We start from the raw sequence: 18,213 nt of genomic DNA, 5'->3' as shown, positions 1-18,213 counted from the left end.
TTTCCCCAAAGTGAGACCTAGCCCAGCCCTTGGAGCTCTCGCTGGCACCGCCTCCTCCCATGTCACCATGTGAATCATTCTAAGCCTACAGAAAGGCCTACACGGTCACATAACCTTTTATTTTGCAGTTATTTCTGGGATACCAGCGTATTGGTCAGAACTTCAAGAGGGACATTGCTTTCCAGGCTTGAGAACAATTGGTGCGCTGGTTACCACTGCCTGTTGAGCCTCGAATGCACCGAACAGGAGTTTCATGAAGCCGTGCCTCTGAGCAGAACTGAATGCAGCTGATAATACTGACGTCCCACAGCCACCTATCAGGGATTCTGACATAGAGGACGTTAATGGAACTTGTTATTGTGAGGTGACAGAATTTTGGTGATTTTCTTATATGGTGACTTCATGGGAATAATTCATATTTTTTATGATCAGAAGAAAACAATTTAGCCACTTTAACAATTTTACAGGAGCGATGACTTATGAATATAAGACAGGGGGTACTGCTATGTGCATGCGAGTGTGTGCATATGTCTGCAGTGTCCCCTAAATCCCTTCTTGCTAAAATCTTACATCAAGCAGTTCGAGGGGCTCTGCCTCCATGGCCCTCAACCATGAGGACCCAGGGCACCCATGGGTCAGATGCAAATGCCACCCATCCTCCCTCCACACCCTACTCACCAGCCAGCAGGGCCGGGGAACTGCCCCCGCACTGGGGCCAGCCATTCAAGAGGCAAGGAAATATTATGCAAGAACACAGGAAGTCAGAGGAGACAGGATTCTGGGCAGGCCTGGCAAGGATTCTGTGTGAACTCCAGCGAACAAGCGGACTTTGCTCAGCGGGGCTGAAGCCAGCAGAAAGCCTTCCCAGGGCAGTTGGGAGGGCGGGTGGCAAAGCAGAGCCGGCCACACCATGTCTCTGGCCAGTGGGTGGCCGTCCAGAACTTGATGTACCTGATAGGAGGCTGATAAAGGCGAGTCCCAATATTTCTACTTTTTTGGCCCAAGTTCAAGGTGACTCCCCAACACTCTTGCACTGTGACTCACCTCTGTCCTACAGCATGATTGGCCACTCCCTCAGGGCAGCATGACTTCATTCAATAATTTAAGCCTTTCTCTCAAGGCCTTACAGACTCTCTAGCTCACTTCTGCCTCCATGTTTCAGGCTGAAGGACACGGTATTTTCAGGCTGCTTGTGCCAATCAATTCATGTCGGCACTAGGCCTGAGCACAACATACATAGTCACATATGGGAGTCACAGTAGCGGTGGCCTTTCCTCCGCGGTAGTTTACATACAGTAGGGATATGAAAACGGAGGCGCAGAGGCCGCGTCCCACCACTGTAGAGTGACGGCGTCGGAGAATCCATGTTCCAATCTAGGTGCTCTCTCTCGTCCCAGAAGCCTGGATCCCTAGGAGATGGAGACACGGCTCCTCCTGGACATTCAGTTGTCTCCTTTTGGGGACCCTCTATCACATCACGTATCATGCCTCACTCAGTTTTTTTTTTTGTTTTGTTTTGTTTTTTAATTTTGGGAGTAGGCTGTTAGTCCTGCTGCACTCACAGAGATGAGCTGAGTCAGGCCAGCAGGAGCTCCTGATCAAATGGAATGTATTTTTGGAGAGGAAGAGCTCTAAGAGATGGAGAGACTTCTTCAGCTTCTGCCAATGACCCTCAACTTCCCTGGAAACAGATCACTAGATAGAAACCCCCTTCAGAGCAGAGCTGAAACCTCAAAGATCTATGAGGTTTTCTGCTCTGGTTCCCACCTACTGGTTCATTTTGAAGGAAGGGAAACTGAGGCCAGGGATGGTCATCTAGCTGGCCAATACCCACCTCTTCTGAGAAAACTCACTAAACATAGAACATGGTCCCCTGCAGAAAGTCCATACTTCAATGTAAGTGGGAGGGTCAGGGTGGGCATTCATTGGGTTGTAGTGCTAGGATCCCCACCCCATGGAGACACAGAACCCGCTGTGCAGGGGCAGCACCTACCCCACTGTTGCTCCTGGCCTGACAATTTCTAATTGTGGCAAGAACAGCAATGGCCATTCCCCTGAGACTTGGCTGTGCATTCCCAGACGCTACCGGCACACAATGGTCCCTACTTGTCCGGTGTAAACATTGCCAAATATGACAAACAATAACATCGCCACAACAGAAAACTAAGGTGCCAAGAGAGGCAGCACGGGTCTTTGCGAATAGTCTGGGGCTAGGAATCTATTAACGCAGGTGCAGCCAATCCAGGCCATGGTCATGACCCTCTTTTGTCTGAATTACATCATCTATAAGCTAAAAAAGACAATTCCTTACGCTTCCGTCAAGAGCTTTGGAAAGGGTCAAGTATGTTGGCATCCATGTAATCCTAGCACATGGGAAACTAGCATGGGCTACATAGCAAGACCCTTCCTCAGAAAATAAAAACAAAATCAGCTTTAGGAAAACATTAAACACTAGACAATTATAAGTAGTGGTAATGCTGAGGGCGACACCCCGCAATAACAGCGCAGTTATTTCACAGAATGAATATTTAAGAAACGCCAATATGCGCAGGCTCTGTTCTAACCGCCAAGCACGAGAGGGTAAGCAAGGCCTGTGTGCAGCCTGCACCTCCACAGTTTCACCCCAGCAGGGGGGTCACGACGGCCAGAAGCAAATGTGGGCAGTGTCTTGCAGAGACGTGGGACAGGGCTAGAGGTCAGGTGAAGGAGTCACGAAAGACTCCCCTGAGGAGACCTGAGGTCAGCTGGTCAGTCTCCTGGGCGTGGCTGAAGGAAAAGCAGGCACGGAGGTATGTGGTTCAGACAGGTTACTGATGGTGACGGGCCTGAGGCCAGAGCCGAGTGACCTGCCCAATCCCATGGTCAGTGTGTAGCCCAGCAGGCCTCTGCATCCGCAGCCTCTTTCTCACTTCCAGCAACTCAGGAGACCAAGGTCGCTTTCAGCTGTCCATATTCAACTGTTTCTACACTGTGGTTCATTTTCTTGGGCATAGAGCGACAAGAAGAACCCGCGCAGCTGCGGCCCCAGCAGTCCTGGAGTCTACAGATCAGGTATGCTACGTCAAGGGATCTCATCCTTGACATGAACACTGACCTGTGACCTCTCCTCCTCTGCAGCTGACAGGAAACAAAGCAAGCATGGAGGGCATATGATCTGATACTTACTAGGACTTTCTTCAGTCCCTTGGTACTAATCAGATTTCCTCACTCTCAGGGTATGGACAAAAATATCACTCAACTCAATGTCAAGACTGGCAAGAGCCCACAGGCCCAAAAAGCCCAGAGAGAGGAGAGGGCCTGGAACCAGAGTCTCCTATAGACTCTGCCAAGGCTTCCAACTGCAGTCGGTTCCCTGTAAGAGGTAATAATATGCCTAATGATTATATTGCAGGGCCTTTTAATTACAATGCCTTGAAGGTTTGTACTTTATACTTTTCAAAGTTCTTTCCATTGAGATAATGCTGACAAAGTGAGCTTTTAAGTAGACTTTTCAAATACGTGGTCTTATTAACCTGGTTTTAATCCCATAATGATATTTGGAGAGAGCCGCGCATGCATCTAGCACTCATGGGAAACACACAGAGGGTGGAATCTCTATCCTGGGCCACACAACCCAGAGAGAAATACAGGACAGTCATTCCGGCTCCTAAGGACTGCCGAAAGTGTCTTTGAGCTTCATGGGGAGGCAGGCTATGCCAAGGACACAAAACAAGAGAAGGAAGCACCAAGAGCGTTTAGAATCTGCTTGGCAAAACAAAAGCAAAGCAACACAAAATGCTTGTGGTCATTCTGACGCTATTTGGAGGCCAAGGAATTCAAGTGGGTGAAAGCTTGTCACTCCCCAAAATAAACAAGGGCCCTAGAGACCTAACTCAAGGAGAATTAAGGTGAAGTCGCCACCCTTGTAGTGATGTTTGTCCCCATACAAGGAACTACATAGAGGTGGCTAGAGCTGCAAGGCACCTGTTGATTTAGATGAAAACCAGTTTCTAATGTGCTTAAGAGCAGGCTCAGCCACTCAGATGCTGCCTGCTTCTAGTCCTCTGACTCTCCCCACAGCCTTGACCTAGCTAGAGCACATGGGGACCACACTAGCTTGAGATAGACCTAGACCCTAGCATCTCACTGACCAAGACCAGATAGAATCTGCTATGAGTGTCAGAGAAGCAAAGGTGGATTTTTTTAAAAGGACCTTTTACTTTGGAAAAGAAAGTGAAGATGGAAGCTAGTGAGACCACTCATCAGTTAAGAGCATGTAGCCTCTAGCTGAGGATCCAGGCCCAGTTCCAAGCACCCATGCCTGGTGGCTTGCAACCACTTGTAATTCCAGCTCCAGGGAATCCAACTCCCTCTTCTGGTCTCTGCAGATACCTTTGCATGCATAAAAACACATGTGCTTACACATTCTTTTTTTTTTTTTTTGGAACATCAAGAAAACCTTATATTCAGGAAATAAGCACAATTGTATAGACATGAAATGACTCACAGGTTGGCAGATGTCTAGTCACAGGTGAACCTGGTTAAGGCGACTTCCTTTTTCTTTTCTGATGCCTGTAAGGAGCGATGGGAATGTAGATGCTAGACTCGCATAGTGTAGCAAGATCTAGAACACGGCAACCTGTGGACTTAGGGTTTCTTAGAGTTTCCCCGAGGCTTCCAGAGGAACGCCCAAGGTCTCAGTTGGCCCATGGATAAGGACCAGTTTGCATTGTGCTACAAGGTTCTGCTGCCTTCTGTCCCTTTCTGGTTCTGGCAAGGTGATTAAAGCCCCTTGATCCAGAAGACTCATCTCTGGACTCAGGCATGATGCTCACACAGCAAGCACATCAAAGCAAACCATTGGCCTAACCGACCTGCCAGGACTGAGCAGTGGCTTCTCCATTCTGCAACCAGTTACCAACCACAGAAAAGGGGACAGAAAAGAACCAAGATGTACAATTGTCGTTGGGAGGTTAAATTTTAAGCACAAAGCAGTTGGGAGCTATAGTCTCCCTTGAAAAGCCACAGGCAGGGTAAGCTAGTGTAACTATGATCAGTTTGCTGGCCTTTGCTGTCCCTGGAGTGGGATCTTGTCCAGGGATTTGGGATCTTTGACTGACTCCTGGTCCACAAATGTTCAGCTGTGACCTTAAGTGCTTCTAAATTCCTACAGGGAGAAGGTCACACCTGCTGGCGGAGAGAAAAGGGCTCTGACTGTCCACCCAGGTGACTCCGAAAGACGATTCCTTTTTTCTCCCCACTCTACTGGCACCGCCAGACCCAGAACATCAGAGCTGGGTTTTAGGGAGTGGTGTGGCTACATAGCAGAAAAGGAGAAGGTCACAGAGTCACTTGGCCAGAGCATCTGGGCAGGATGTGTGATGAAGAGCTACCAGGAGAGACGGGCAAGCAATGGTCTGACGCGGCCTTGGCTGGGGAACTCCCTCACACGGTGGGTGCCTTATCTTTCTCTAATGAGAAATGGCAAGAAGGGATAGAATGCATGACCTCACCAAATCCCTCAGGGGACAAAGGCTTTGCCATCAGGGCAAGAATATGAGGATGCGGGGCATCACCGTTTTAGGGCTCATTCCCTTTCTGGTTCCCATTCTGAACTCTAGCACCTATTACTCCCAAGTAGTTGTGCAAGCAAAACAGAAACGTGTACCTAAATAAGAGCCAGTTTCGTAAGACCTGTGGGCGCTGTGCCTGAGGTCGCTGTTACGGAGGACCACCAAGGCTTCCTTCGGTCAGTCCTAGGTGTTCACACTCCAGCTTGGCTCATGGGAGAAGGATAACGACAGTGCCCTGAATAGCTTCTATTGTCCCCAAAGAGGAACGCTAAAGATTTCATCACCAGACTTGAGAAGACCCGTCCCCAAATTTCCTAGGACAGGCTCAGGCCCAGGCCCTATCTCTTCTATTATATGAGCTACTAATTCAGCACTGGAAGAGGCACTTGCCAGCCCTGGCCTGTACACTTCTGCCTTGCCATCTGCTCATTCCTAGTCCGTCCCCATTGGAGCAGCCTATGGCTGCTGCCTGTGCAAACCAGATTCTAATATTCAAGACTGAGGTCTTAAGTAATGCTCTTCTCTCAAATCATCATGTCCTTTTTTAACTCTGCATAACAAGAGCTCTCAGTTCCTACCACCTTCTGTTTTTGTTTTCCTCCATAACAAGATGGCAGCATCCTAAAGATGCAGCTAGGATATCCATCAATGTCAACCACCACACACGAGTCATTTGAAGAGGCCAGAGCAGGTCAGATGCCTCACTGTGATGCTTCTGTGCAGCACAGTCCCCAGATCAGTAGATAGCCCTGCAAACACACATGCTCAGTGCAAGCCCGCCGTTACCACAAACCTCATCACTTGCGTGATGATTATCACATACAGATGGGTTGAACTGATCTGAGCCTCTGTTTTCCATCTCTCTGCACTACGGTGCCCATATTCCCGAATTCCTTCTAGAAACAACTACAGAGCACCTAAAATGGAGATAGGGAAGCAGGTTTTAAAATAATTATTCAATTAAAAAATTCAGACTGAAGACCAGCTTGATACAGTGGCTGCAGTGTGCTGCTGACCAGAGAAGGCTTTCCAGGAAAGAAGCTCTCTGACAGCACAACTTCCCACCAGGCAATGGGTTAACTTCTGAGTTAAGCCGGGGGACTCTGCCGTTTAGCTGGCGTTTGCCTGAGAATATCATATATCTCAGATGTGTGGCATTGACATACTAACCTGCCTGATCCTGCATTTGATAGCAGGTAATGTTCATCTGGTCCATGACCTCCCCCGTTATTTTCTTTTTTGTTCTTACTAAGCAGAAACCCATGAAGGGAAATTGTGTGGATGGAGAGAGCTGAGTCCAAGAAATGGGCTTTCTAACTAACCCAGGGCGCATCAACAAAGCGAGTCGGGAACTTTTTTTTTTTTTTTAATGAAACATGATTTCGGAAAGAAACAGAAAGGATCAAGGTTTTATAGTCCACATCGAAAATCAGACATTCCTGCTCTTGGGCAACGTGGAATCTTCTTGGAAAGGCAAGAACAAATAAAATGTCACTAGATAACAAGGAAATATAACCGTCTCTTTGGCAAACATAAGCAGAAGCTATAACAAATGGAGGGGAGGTGACAGAGTGGAAATGACCATGGGATTCTATTAAAGGAAGAGCGCTCAGGCCTATGGGAGGAAAAGTGGGAGCCAACCAGGCATGGGCTAAGGTAAAGAAACAGGTAGGAATGAGTACGACGGCAATGCCTTTGTGGCAGAGGAGAGAAACCTGTGACTGGAACTCAGGAAGCATCATGGGTAATAGTGAGCGGAGCAAGTGGGAGATCTGGGTGGGCTCCTCGTTGCCAGCAAAGTCAACCATCACATAGACTCCCCTTGGAAAGGACTTTGGGTCAAGCTGCTACCTTTTCATTTAGGCGCTGGGCATCTAGCTAATCCTTGGATATCTTCAGAGAAACAGCCTAGTCTGCATAGAACCCCCTTGCCACAAGGGAGATTGGCTGTGCTCCCAGGACAACAGGGAAATATTGGTACCATGTAAACGTCTTTATTCGCCTAGGAAAACCATGCCAGTGCCAGGGCTTTTCCTAAGCAAATGTATGGGTAATCCATTTCCATCTAATGCCAGACGACTCGAGTGGGGCCACAGATCCCCACAGAGGGCACTAGAATTCCCTCTGGCTTCACCAAATGGGTGGGGCACATTGGCTGAGCCAAAACAGCATGGTGTCAGTAATAAAGCCAGAAAGAGAAGCTGAGACGGGGCCTTGACTTTTATGCCCCACCCACCATTAATTCCCTTAAGTCCTGGGTATAGAATAGAAGAGACTTCTGCTACACGGTGATGTGGCTACAATTATAGACACTCCCTTGTCACCAGTGAAATGTGACCTTCATATTTTCCTTATCTGAATACCTAGGTAAACATTTATTGTGCAAGCACACAAATAAAGGCTTTAAAGGTGAAATGTGGTGTGTCTGGTAACACCACACTGCTCTAAGCCTGGGACAAGAAAGCCTTTTGGCTCTGCACATGCTCTCTCTCTCCCTTTACCCTAGGCACCAAAATTAGCTCCATCGACCTCAGCCAGGCCTGGAGTGAAGGCTGTCATTCTAAAATAGCATCTGAGAACTCTTGGACACACCAGAGAGAAACACAAGGGTACAGTGGCTCAGAAAAACTTACTGAAAAAGCTATTGCACTGGGCTGATTTAACAAAAAAAAAAAAAAACTAAATATATAGGAAAAAAGCAATATTGCAAGTTCTGGAACTTGGGGAACTGCCCACATGGCATATTTTATATATCTTGATTTACTCTATCAAGCACTACTGTTTTCATTCAGAAAGCACTAGAAGGTCATAGTTTCATTTAAAAAAATATTGTAGAGGTTGTATGGTCATAAAAGTATTTATGAAATGGCTATCCAACATTTTACTTTATAAACACGCACAGTCTTATTTCTAGGCTGCTCTACACACATCATGTCTGCTTCTCCCATTCACCTAGCAGTTGAGAATTATTTTTTAAAACTTTGTTCTGAAAAGGTAAGCTTCTAAGCCCCTTGAAGGTATAATTTTCTGTCATTCCCACACAGAATTTATAAGCAAAGCCAAGTGACGTGTGTGTGTGTGTGTGTGTGTGTGTGTGTGTATGCTCAAAGGCACTCTTTTCCTGCAACCGTGTATGACGTATTTTCCAGAACAATCTTTCTCAACACTCCAAAGTGCTTCAGCAACAGGAAGTCGTAAAGGTAGGAAGGAGGCCAGTAAATATTTGCTGCAATTACTCATTAGTAATGAGAGGAGCTAGAGCTGCAGTTTGAGTTGCTTCCCTGACCGTGCCCCCCCCCTCAAACCAAACCAAACCAAACCAGGCGCCTGAGGCGGTGTCCTGGGGCCCAGCCCTGCCACACCTAGATGCACCTCTAGGTTTGGCTTCAGAGGACGCGGTTTGGTTCTTTCAGCAGCTCTAGTTCCCCAATGCAAAAAGACGACACCATACTGTTCTTGTTTCCCCATCTCCTACAAGAGGCAGTCAGGACGAATCTCACACAGTGATGACAGTCAGAGTTTCTAACCATGAGTGAATGTGTATTCATTCGCAGCTACCTTCAGAAGACAGAACGCTACATAGCTAGACACGCAGCATCATGGTTTAAATTATTACCCGTCCCAATCATATACTATAGTTGACATATTTTAAAGGACTTACGAATTTTCTTAGCCGGATCCTATGTATCCTCTTATTCTTAGCAAACTACCGACTTCCCACAGTTAGAGGCCAACCAACTATGAACTTCAAACCAACAAGAGACCAAAGGAGGCCACGAAAATCCTGACTTCCATGTAAGAGCGGCAGTGGCCGCACCCTGGCATTTGGGAGTAGCCAGTATGGCAGCGGGACTCAGCCTCTAAGCCAGTGGTGCTCACCTTCCTGATGCTGCAGACCTTTACTACAGTTCCTCATGTTGTGGTGACCCCAACCAGAAAATCACTCCGCTGCTACTTTATAACTGTAATTGTGCTACTGCTAAGAATCATAATATGCAAATTTGTCTTCTGATGGTCTTAGGGGATCCCTGTGGAAAGGCCATTTGATCCCCAGAGATGTTGAGATCCACAGGTTGAGAGCGACTACTCATGACTCTCATGGTCAACAGGGCAGCATAGGAGAGCCATGTTTGTATCTCCATGGTGGGTCACATAGTCCAACCAGGTGGAAGCCAAGCATCTTCTGATTCCTAGCACTTACCTATGACATCTGAATTTTTTTTCAATTGGAAGTTGTCACTAGGAAAGTGACAGTGGGCGGAGAGTGCAGTGAGTCACTAGGGGACTAGAGGAAAGTTTCAAAGGTCCATTTCCATGGCTCTGTGGAATTGAGAAAACTATAGGTGGAGATATATATATATATATATATATATATATATATATATATATATACATATTTTTTAATTATAGGGGGCATGTGTGCGTGACTGCAGTGCCTGTGAAGGCGGGGTGTCAGATCCCCTAGGAGCTGGATTTGGAGGCAGTTATGGGCACGTAGGTGCTGGGAGTCAAACCCATGTCTTTGAAAGATCAGTGCTCTTAGTGCTGAGTTAGTTCTCTAGCGTGCATGCACATGTGCGCGTACACACATACACACACACACACACACACACACACATACACACACACTTCTTAATGTGTGTGTTTTACTTACCAGCAAGCCATTCTTTCTGAAACCTCATTCTGTTTGAGAAAGCAACCTACTTCCTAGGATCTGGCATGCAGATTACTCATAACCTTAAAGAATTTTGTGCTTTCTGGTAGGCGACACTATATTAAAGGAGCCTTAAGGATGTATTGGAGGTCATAAGCAAACCAGAATTACTTGAGCAATTAGGGGGGGGGGGGATAAGTCACTCAGAAGTTCCTAACACTTGGGTCATTGTCACATTTATCTCTTTGGTTTGGGAGCTCTCGAAGGACTTCGACATTTTTCTCAATCACACGCTTTCAGATCAGTTTCTGTGCCTTTTAACAAACACGACCAGACAAAAGGCACCGAACTGCAAACTCTACTTGAAAACTGCAAGTCTTGCTGTATATATCCACAGGGGCTCCACCACAACCACTGCGCGCGTGCACATACACACACACACACACACACACACACACACACACACTGTGACACACAACTGTTGCAATGGTGGCTTCTCCCTCTGCTATGATATGTTTCAGGGTAATCACGGTTTGTGGCAAGGAAACTCCAAAAGACCTCAAGGTTCTTAGTCCAGGGACTTGTGCTGCTCACCAGATAGGGCTCTATAAAAATACAAAATATGATCACAACAATCATAACCATTTTTATCCACCCCCCCATTCATTCTTTCCTTCCTGTGCTGGCAATTTCAAAAGATCAAAGAGTCAGAGGAAGTCCTGTGCATCTTGATTTGTAGATGATTCTTCAGAAGCCACAGAGGAAGAGCACCTAACAGGTCCCTGTACAATGGAGTCTGAAGACCGAGCAGTTATTGAAGTCTTGCCACCAGCAAAGGGTGGGTGGAAAGCTTTGAACTTCTAGGGGCAGTAGAGAACTGTCTCCTGTTCAAGGTGAGGGGGAAAAAGATCTATAAAAAAAATAAGAGAGATTCCGGGAGTTCCAGGAATACCCTTTGGCTCTTTAGTTCCTGCCTGTGTGTGGGGTTTGATACAAGGGATGAGTCATAGGAGAGAAAGTCATTATAATAATTATAAACACAACAACAAAAGAAGTTATCATTTATAGAGTGCTTACCACATTCACACATGGTATTAAGTGCTTTATGGGTCTCTTAGGGAAGGCCAGGAGGCACGGAACAGTTGGTAAGACTGTGGACTCTGGAGATACTTTGCCCAAGTGGAGGCTCAGCTCTCTGCTATACTGCCTGGGACATGGGGCAGCAACCTCGCTGTACTTGAGTTCCCATCAGCGGAGCGGGGATAATGACAGGGCTTATCTCACTGGGCTGGTACAGGGATTAAGAAAGTTAATCCATGTAAAGTTCTGAGGATAGGGCTGACTGGCACCGGAGACTGAGTGCACAGCTTTTTGTCTTGTCCACCCTCGCACAGCAGGTTCACTTCCCCTAGAACTCATCCATTTCTGGAATACAAAAGAATCTCCAAATGGTGGGTAATAATGGAAAATGTGAGTGTCAATTTCTTTTCATGCCCTCCCCAAGATAAGAAAGGCACTAGCTCTGAAATGTAGGCCCAGGCAGCCTGCAGCCTCCACAGAAAGATCCTGAAACTCAGGGCAGCTCTAGGCTGCTAAACAAGCCAACCAGGAAGGCCTTGCCTCTTCCAGATGACAGCACCTCTGAAAGGCTGCTAGGAGCTGAGCAAGGGATGGGGGCAGAGGATGCTTGCCCAGCATGTACAAAGTTCTGGGTTCAGTCCTCAAGGGAGATCGACAATATCTTAAAAAGAACATAAAAAAGTCAAAAGAAGCAAACATGCACTTGGTAGAATTTTGGACACTGAATACTACAGGAGGCCAGTTTAACAGAGCTCAGGGGAAGAGCCCAGTCCCTTTTCAGCCTTTGTGGACTTTTCACAGTCAACTCTACAGCTGTCCTCACTGGAAGCAGAAACCTCTAGCTGTCACTGTGGAGGCCTGCAAGTCCTCCCTCCATCGTCATCACCGTGTGTTTCCTTACTCTACCCCCAAGTGCTAACTTTTACCACTGCTGGGCTGTCTCCGGGATCCAGTATATGCTGGTGTCCAGTATTAGTATCTATATCTTTTTATATGTCTTTCAGGGACACTGTGAGCCAGATTCCCCCACTTAACGTCAATGTGTCTAGATAATGATGTGTGTTGTTAGCAAGTGAAATGTCACTCACTTGTTTCTTTTCTTTAGCTTCAAATATTTGAACCCTACAAGAGAAAAGCCATTACGGGTGATGATACCTACGGCTTCTTGTGTGGTTCTCTCTGCTTCCCAGTACAGACCAAGCAATTGGCAATGTGGAACCTATTTCCCGTTCCTTAGCTTTCAGCATCTCTTTTCAGACTGGGAGTGTTCGCTCTGCCCCTTGCTGATCAATATCGTGCATGAATATCATCACAAGGGTCGACAGCACAGGTAAACTACAGGTAAAGAATACGGAGGTTTTGGGAGGAAGCGCTGCTGACTCAGCAACAGGGCAAAGGTTCAGTAGTTTGTGCACTACAAAAGTTTCCTTAGTTTGGTCAGGACATAAAATGAAGAAAGCTCCCTCGGGGTAAAATGGAAAGGGAGCTATCATATTGATATAGGACAGAACTGGGGGAGATCCTAAAAAATAAAAAAGTGAGAAGTGCTGAATAGGAAAGACTGCCTCAAAGAGGAAAAGCCTAAACTTTGAAAGAATCACAAGGACTTTCAAAGGTATTAGGTCCACGTCTGGGGGCATTAAGAATTGCTTGCTTGTTCCTTCCATCTCTAAACACTTTACACCATAGATTCCTAGAATACTGGAAATCACCATGCACGCGCGCACGCACACACAGAAGCAGTGAGATAGAAACTGGTTTACGGGGTAAATAAAGCAGGCTGTTTTCATCTCACGGCTTTCACCCTGTGAAAATGCCTAACGGGGCCACACAACAGTCTGGTAGCTGTGGAATGTTCTCCACTTCACAAAGCAACTTGCTACATGCAGGAACTAAGAAGGGCCTTGTCATGGTTTTGCTCAGTGACGTCTACCAGAGTAATAGGTTTTTTTTGTTGTTGATGTTTTGTTTTGTTTCTCCCTGAAATAAAGGAAAACTATCAAGCCTTGGATTTACATTTCCCAGAGTTAGTAGATACAGAAAGCAGCGCTAACTGACTGGTAGGCAATTTTTCGGCCACAGCTGGAAGGCTCTTGCAATTAACTAGGAAAGTAAATCCCCTGTTTTGAAGGTCCGGGGTCTGGTGGTGGTGATGGGGGATCTCCACTAGCTCCTTGGAAATCCTCAGTGGCTAGAAGCGCATCAGGGCTGGGGGCTCTGCTGGCCAAATACTAACTACGGGCTGTAAAGCTCTGACATTCTGCTTCTTATCAGCACCAATTTTCCTTGTGAGGAGGGAGATGTTTTACCATTCCTGGGCCTTACCCAGAAAGAGAAAATATTTTTTATGGCTTCCATGCTTGCTTACAAAATAATCTTTAAGTCCCATAATAAAGCAAAACCAAATAAACAAACAAACAAGCAAAAAGCCTGCTGCCATGACACCTTCTAAATTTCTGTGAAAGCTGTATGAAGCACAGTTTAAGTGCCTGGACTGACAGTGTTATAGACCAGTTCTCGAGCATTCTCTAGTTCCGGTAAATCAGTGAAAAATGCTGACGGGTATTGAAGGAATTCTTATTAGAAAATAAATTTCAGCCTGAGAAACCCATCCAGATTTATGTTTCCTCGACTTGGACAAACGACGATGGACTTTGGTTTCATTTTCCGATGGAACTGAGAATTGAGCCAGAGTTGAAAAACGTGAAGGTCCAAGTGTCTCCAATTCCTTGTGCACCCTTGCCCCTAGCAAAAGAGCACTCGTGAAAAGTCCCTGGTCCAGAGTCTGGCTTTGGCCTGGGCTTGGAGTCCTGGACATCCGAGGACCTCACTTCCATTTATCTTAATCGGTCTGCTCTGCAAACCTCCACTTGAGAACATCCACACTTAGCCCTTCCTAGAGTCAGGAACCTTGGCGGGTTGATGCGCCTCTGCTTCATCTAAACTCAAGAGAGCTGATCATGCTTCCCCCAAAGCCTGATCAGTCAACAATTAAAAACCTGGCTCTTAATTATTATGGATAAACATATCCACCCACACAGGGATGTCTGGGAATAAAACAATCCTTCTGGCTTCTTGAGGGGCTGTTTCTAGAATGAAAAACATGCAAATGTTCAAGTAGGTTCTGAAGAAGAAACAGCTCTTAAAACCAATAAAAATACAAATCTTTCAGAACCACCAGTGGATGGAATTACCAGTTCAGGAAACCCTGCAGCTCACGTTTTCATGAGGTGCTTGGGAAGCTTCAGGCAGCCACTTAAGGGATACCAGCTTTCAGGGCCCTGCTTCACAGTTTTCTCAGTGCTCCAAGAAGCTAGCCAACACGACGGGAGTCTCCAAACTATTATCCTAACAGGAATTGGACCTTGAGGGACTTCCACAGACTTGCCCTGCCTTTCCTTCACACACACCCTGCCGAGCTACCACTAGGGCACTGCACTACCTATGGCGACCTCATAGGGGGTTCACAGGCTGCAGTTCACTGGTTCTTAAACTGGCCACACTCATCGATAATTTTTGTGTCATTATGCAACTTTGCTCCTACTGAGACTCCCATACTCTTCAACAACTCTCTGTAAAGGAGGCTGTGAAAGCCGGTATGGAAATAGCTTTGCCCACTAAACCCCGTTTCTCCCAGTGATTGGAGAAGCAAGATGACACTTCGCATTGATCACCACCAGGTCTCTTCTCTGCAAATTCGACAATCACCCATAGGCACCAGAGTAATAAAATGTTTAACAAATTCCCCTGGTGGCTCTGGGCTGTCTAACTTCGCGGTTTTGATAGTTTATGATTGCATTCTGATTGCCTTTACAGCTTAAATCTTTTCCCTTACTTCTCTACCCTCAAAGGACACAGCACCCCAGAGCTGTATGGTGGGTGACAAGGGGAAATATAGAACCGGATTCTGCACCACCCCCACTCCCGTCACCCAGAGATCCGCCAGTGCAGGGTGCGGGCGCCCCGCCAGGACGGGTGCGATTCGCTCGCGTTTATCAAATCCTTATCGGTGCCCTGAGGTGGGAGCCGGCACTTTCGGCCAGAGGATACACTGTTCCTGGCTTGGGTCCCTACGTGCAAGTCCAAACAAAAGCCAATCTGCTCGGGGTCTGAGCTCTCAGCGCAGTCCTTTACCAGACTGGCTGTGGGTCTCCCATGGCTCGCGCCACTCCGCCGTCACGCGTTCGATTCCGGTCACCCTAGCCAAGTCTCGGAGCACAGAGCTGGACGCTCTAGCACAAGGCTCGCACCGGTCGAAACAGGAGCAAAGGGCCAGGTGATCAGCCACAAACTTTTGCAGGAGGCGAGCGTGTACTCAGGTCTGCGTGTCGGCATAGTGCGCTTCCACCCAGGCTCTGAGAGAGCCCGGTGTCGACAGAGATCCGGGGCGGATTGAAGGAGACTCAGGGCAGCGTGAGTTGGCCGGAGTTGCCTCTCACCCAGTGCGGAAGGGTTCGCAAGGGCAAGCCTTAGTGGCTGCCCTTCTCGGTCTTCTTCAGACACTCGGAGAGGCCCGGTGTCGCCGTCCTCTCTGCACATTAAAACACCTGCCCCCGCAGGGCAATCCAGGTCACTACCCACTCTCTGGTGGAGTTTAGATGTAGGGAGAGCGAAGGGGGGGGGGGTATCCTAAAACTTGAGTGCCTTCTGGAGCAGGACAGTTGGCCATGTTCCGGCTCCTCGGGCCATGGCGCGCCCCGAGTTGCGCTTTGCACTCTGTCCCTTGCTGGTTTTGGGGCGTACAGCCCGCATAGAAGCGCTCTCGAAAGACCTGGAGGGTCTTAGTTTGAAAAGAAAAGCGTGTCTGCTGCTCCAACAGATAAATCCAACAGAAAGACGAGGGTATCAGTCCAGAAATATTTCAAACCACTGGCTGGGGGAAACTTGGTGCTCTGGGGACTACAGACTTTGGAAGGCGCCGCGGAAGCACCCCTGACCTCCAGGGTCATCTCTCTGTGTCTCAAGGTCTTGAACTATTGGATTCGCGACTCAATTTTGCGAAGCCACAGCTCCGCGTACCTAAAGCCCGCACCTGCTCACTCTCTCACCCGCACCCCGCACCCCAAGAGCGGTCCTCCTTCTTCCCAGACCTCTCGCGCCCCTCTTGCAAAAGTGCCCCGGGTCGCGCTCGCCTCGCGCGGTTCCGCCACTGTCCGGGACCGAGTTGGTCGCCGGCTCCGACGCCCGCTTACCTTTTCTTCTCCTTGTCAGCTGTCATTGTCGCCGTGTTCCTCCGAGACCCGGAGCACCTGGGTTCCTAGGGGCTGCAGCCGCTGCCTTTGAGGTGGCCCTCGGCGGCTCTCTGTCGCCCCAGCAGGTGTGAAAGGTCTTTAGTGCTCGCAGGTCCGAGTGTCCCGCACAATCAGGTGGAAGTTTGCGGACGGCTGGATAGGTGCGGAGGAGGAGGAGGAGGAGGAGGAGGAGGGAGGAGAGGGGTGACAGGGAGGAACCTGCAGGAGGAGGCGGGGCCGGGGAAAGGAGTGGGAGGAGGTTGTAAGACGCCAAAAGGGAGCAGCGACAAGGGACCTGAAGTTCCGTTTATCCGCGAACAGGAGTCAGTTTTCTGGGATTTCACAAAACAAAACCAACCAACCAACAAACAAAAAAATAGTGGTTCGAAAAGAGCGAGTTAGAAGAAATCCGGGGCCAGGCGAGTGCGGCCGCTGAGATGACCATACAGTCTCAGGACACTGCCGAGGATTGTACGGCCGCCTCAGGAGACCTGGAGCGGAACGCTGGGGACTCCGAAGCTGTGCACCGGCCGCTCTCGAATGTCCGGCTTCCTCAGCTGCCAGCCCACTTTAAAAACTCGGACGGCCCGCCCGCGGGAGGGAGCGAGGGGCGCGGGAGTCCCACAGTGGGCCGGGGGTGGGGCCGGGGGCGGATCCTGGGCGGGGCGCCACGAAAGCTCCGCCCCCGCCCTCGGGCTGCCTGCCCACCGCGTCCTGGCCAATGGGGAGGCGCAACCACTGCCTCTGCCTTGACCCCGGCCCGCCCCTTTCTCCCGGGCTGCGCTCCTCCAGCGCTCGCCCAGCCCTGCCTCCTCTTTCCGCAGGTCAGAGACTAGTTTTTGTGTCTGCCTGGTGGCGAGTAGCTAAGTGGGACTCGGAGCGGAAAGGCTCAGTTAGCGCGGAGTTGAATAGTGGCCGGGGTCAGCTAATTGAGCCCAGAGTGTGCCTTCGCGCGAGCGTCCTCTCATCTGCACTTTTCCCTGAGAGCCAGGGCAGAGCGCGGGGTCCGGGGTCCAGCGCTTAGCGGGGACAGGGGACGTGCGACGCCGCTCCCGGGTACTGCTATGAGTCCCTGCCCCAGGTGCGTGGCTCCCTCCGGTCGGTGGGAATAATTCCCAGGACTCCCACCGCAGTGCTGTTTGCCTACCTTGGCAGTGTGCTCATTGTGGCGAAGCGTGGCTGAACTTGACTTCTGAGTCCTGCCGGTGTCTTTTCCTCAACCGGGTTTATGGTTGAGGTGCGGCGCATGCTAGAGAGTAGGGCCTTGGAGTCCAATGGCCTGCTCTGCCAGCTCTCTATAAATAACCCAACATCACTGTGGGTTCCCTGGTGTGATCTTAGGGGTGAGAGTTGACAAGCAGACCCCAAGTCACTGGATTTGCCTGCCTTCTAAGGCTCCAGAGTTATAGGACGATAACACCAACTGCGGGAAGTGGTGGTTCTAAAGTCCCACATAGGCAAGCAGAGAGCTCTTTGGTCTTTTCCGCCTGTGAGATGTTTCTGCCCTGCCAGTTTCCCATTTCCTACGTGGTGATCAGAGGGAAATCTCCAAAAGAAACCAGGGAAGCCTTTGATTTTTGAAGACTGGGAGAAAGGCAGTGGGCTCCAAGTGTGTGAACTGCCAAGAGAGCAAGCTCCTGCAAACTGAGCCATCCTAGGTCCTGTACTTACTGTATTATTCTCTCACCAACATTTC

At 48.7% G+C, this 18,213-nt stretch overlaps 1 protein-coding gene across 1 annotated transcript in view; it reads right to left on the bottom strand.

Annotated features, from left to right (window-relative positions):
• Epas1 (endothelial PAS domain protein 1) overlaps window positions 1-17,063 on the bottom strand; it is an 82,590-nt gene extending 65,527 nt beyond the window's left edge. The window contains exon 1 of the mRNA XM_075955614.1: window positions 16,479-17,063. Coding sequence (XP_075811729.1) covers window positions 16,479-16,504 — 26 coding nt within the window. The 5' untranslated portion in view covers window positions 16,505-17,063. The remainder of the gene's footprint in view (window positions 1-16,478) is intronic.
• Window positions 17,064-18,213: the final 1,150 nt, after the last annotated feature.

Source organism: Microtus pennsylvanicus, chromosome 21, assembly GCF_037038515.1.
Source record: "Microtus pennsylvanicus isolate mMicPen1 chromosome 21, mMicPen1.hap1, whole genome shotgun sequence".
In the NCBI taxonomy this organism is placed as follows: Eukaryota; Metazoa; Chordata; class Mammalia; order Rodentia; family Cricetidae; genus Microtus; species Microtus pennsylvanicus.
This window is presented reverse-complemented; position numbering and strand designations above follow the sequence as displayed.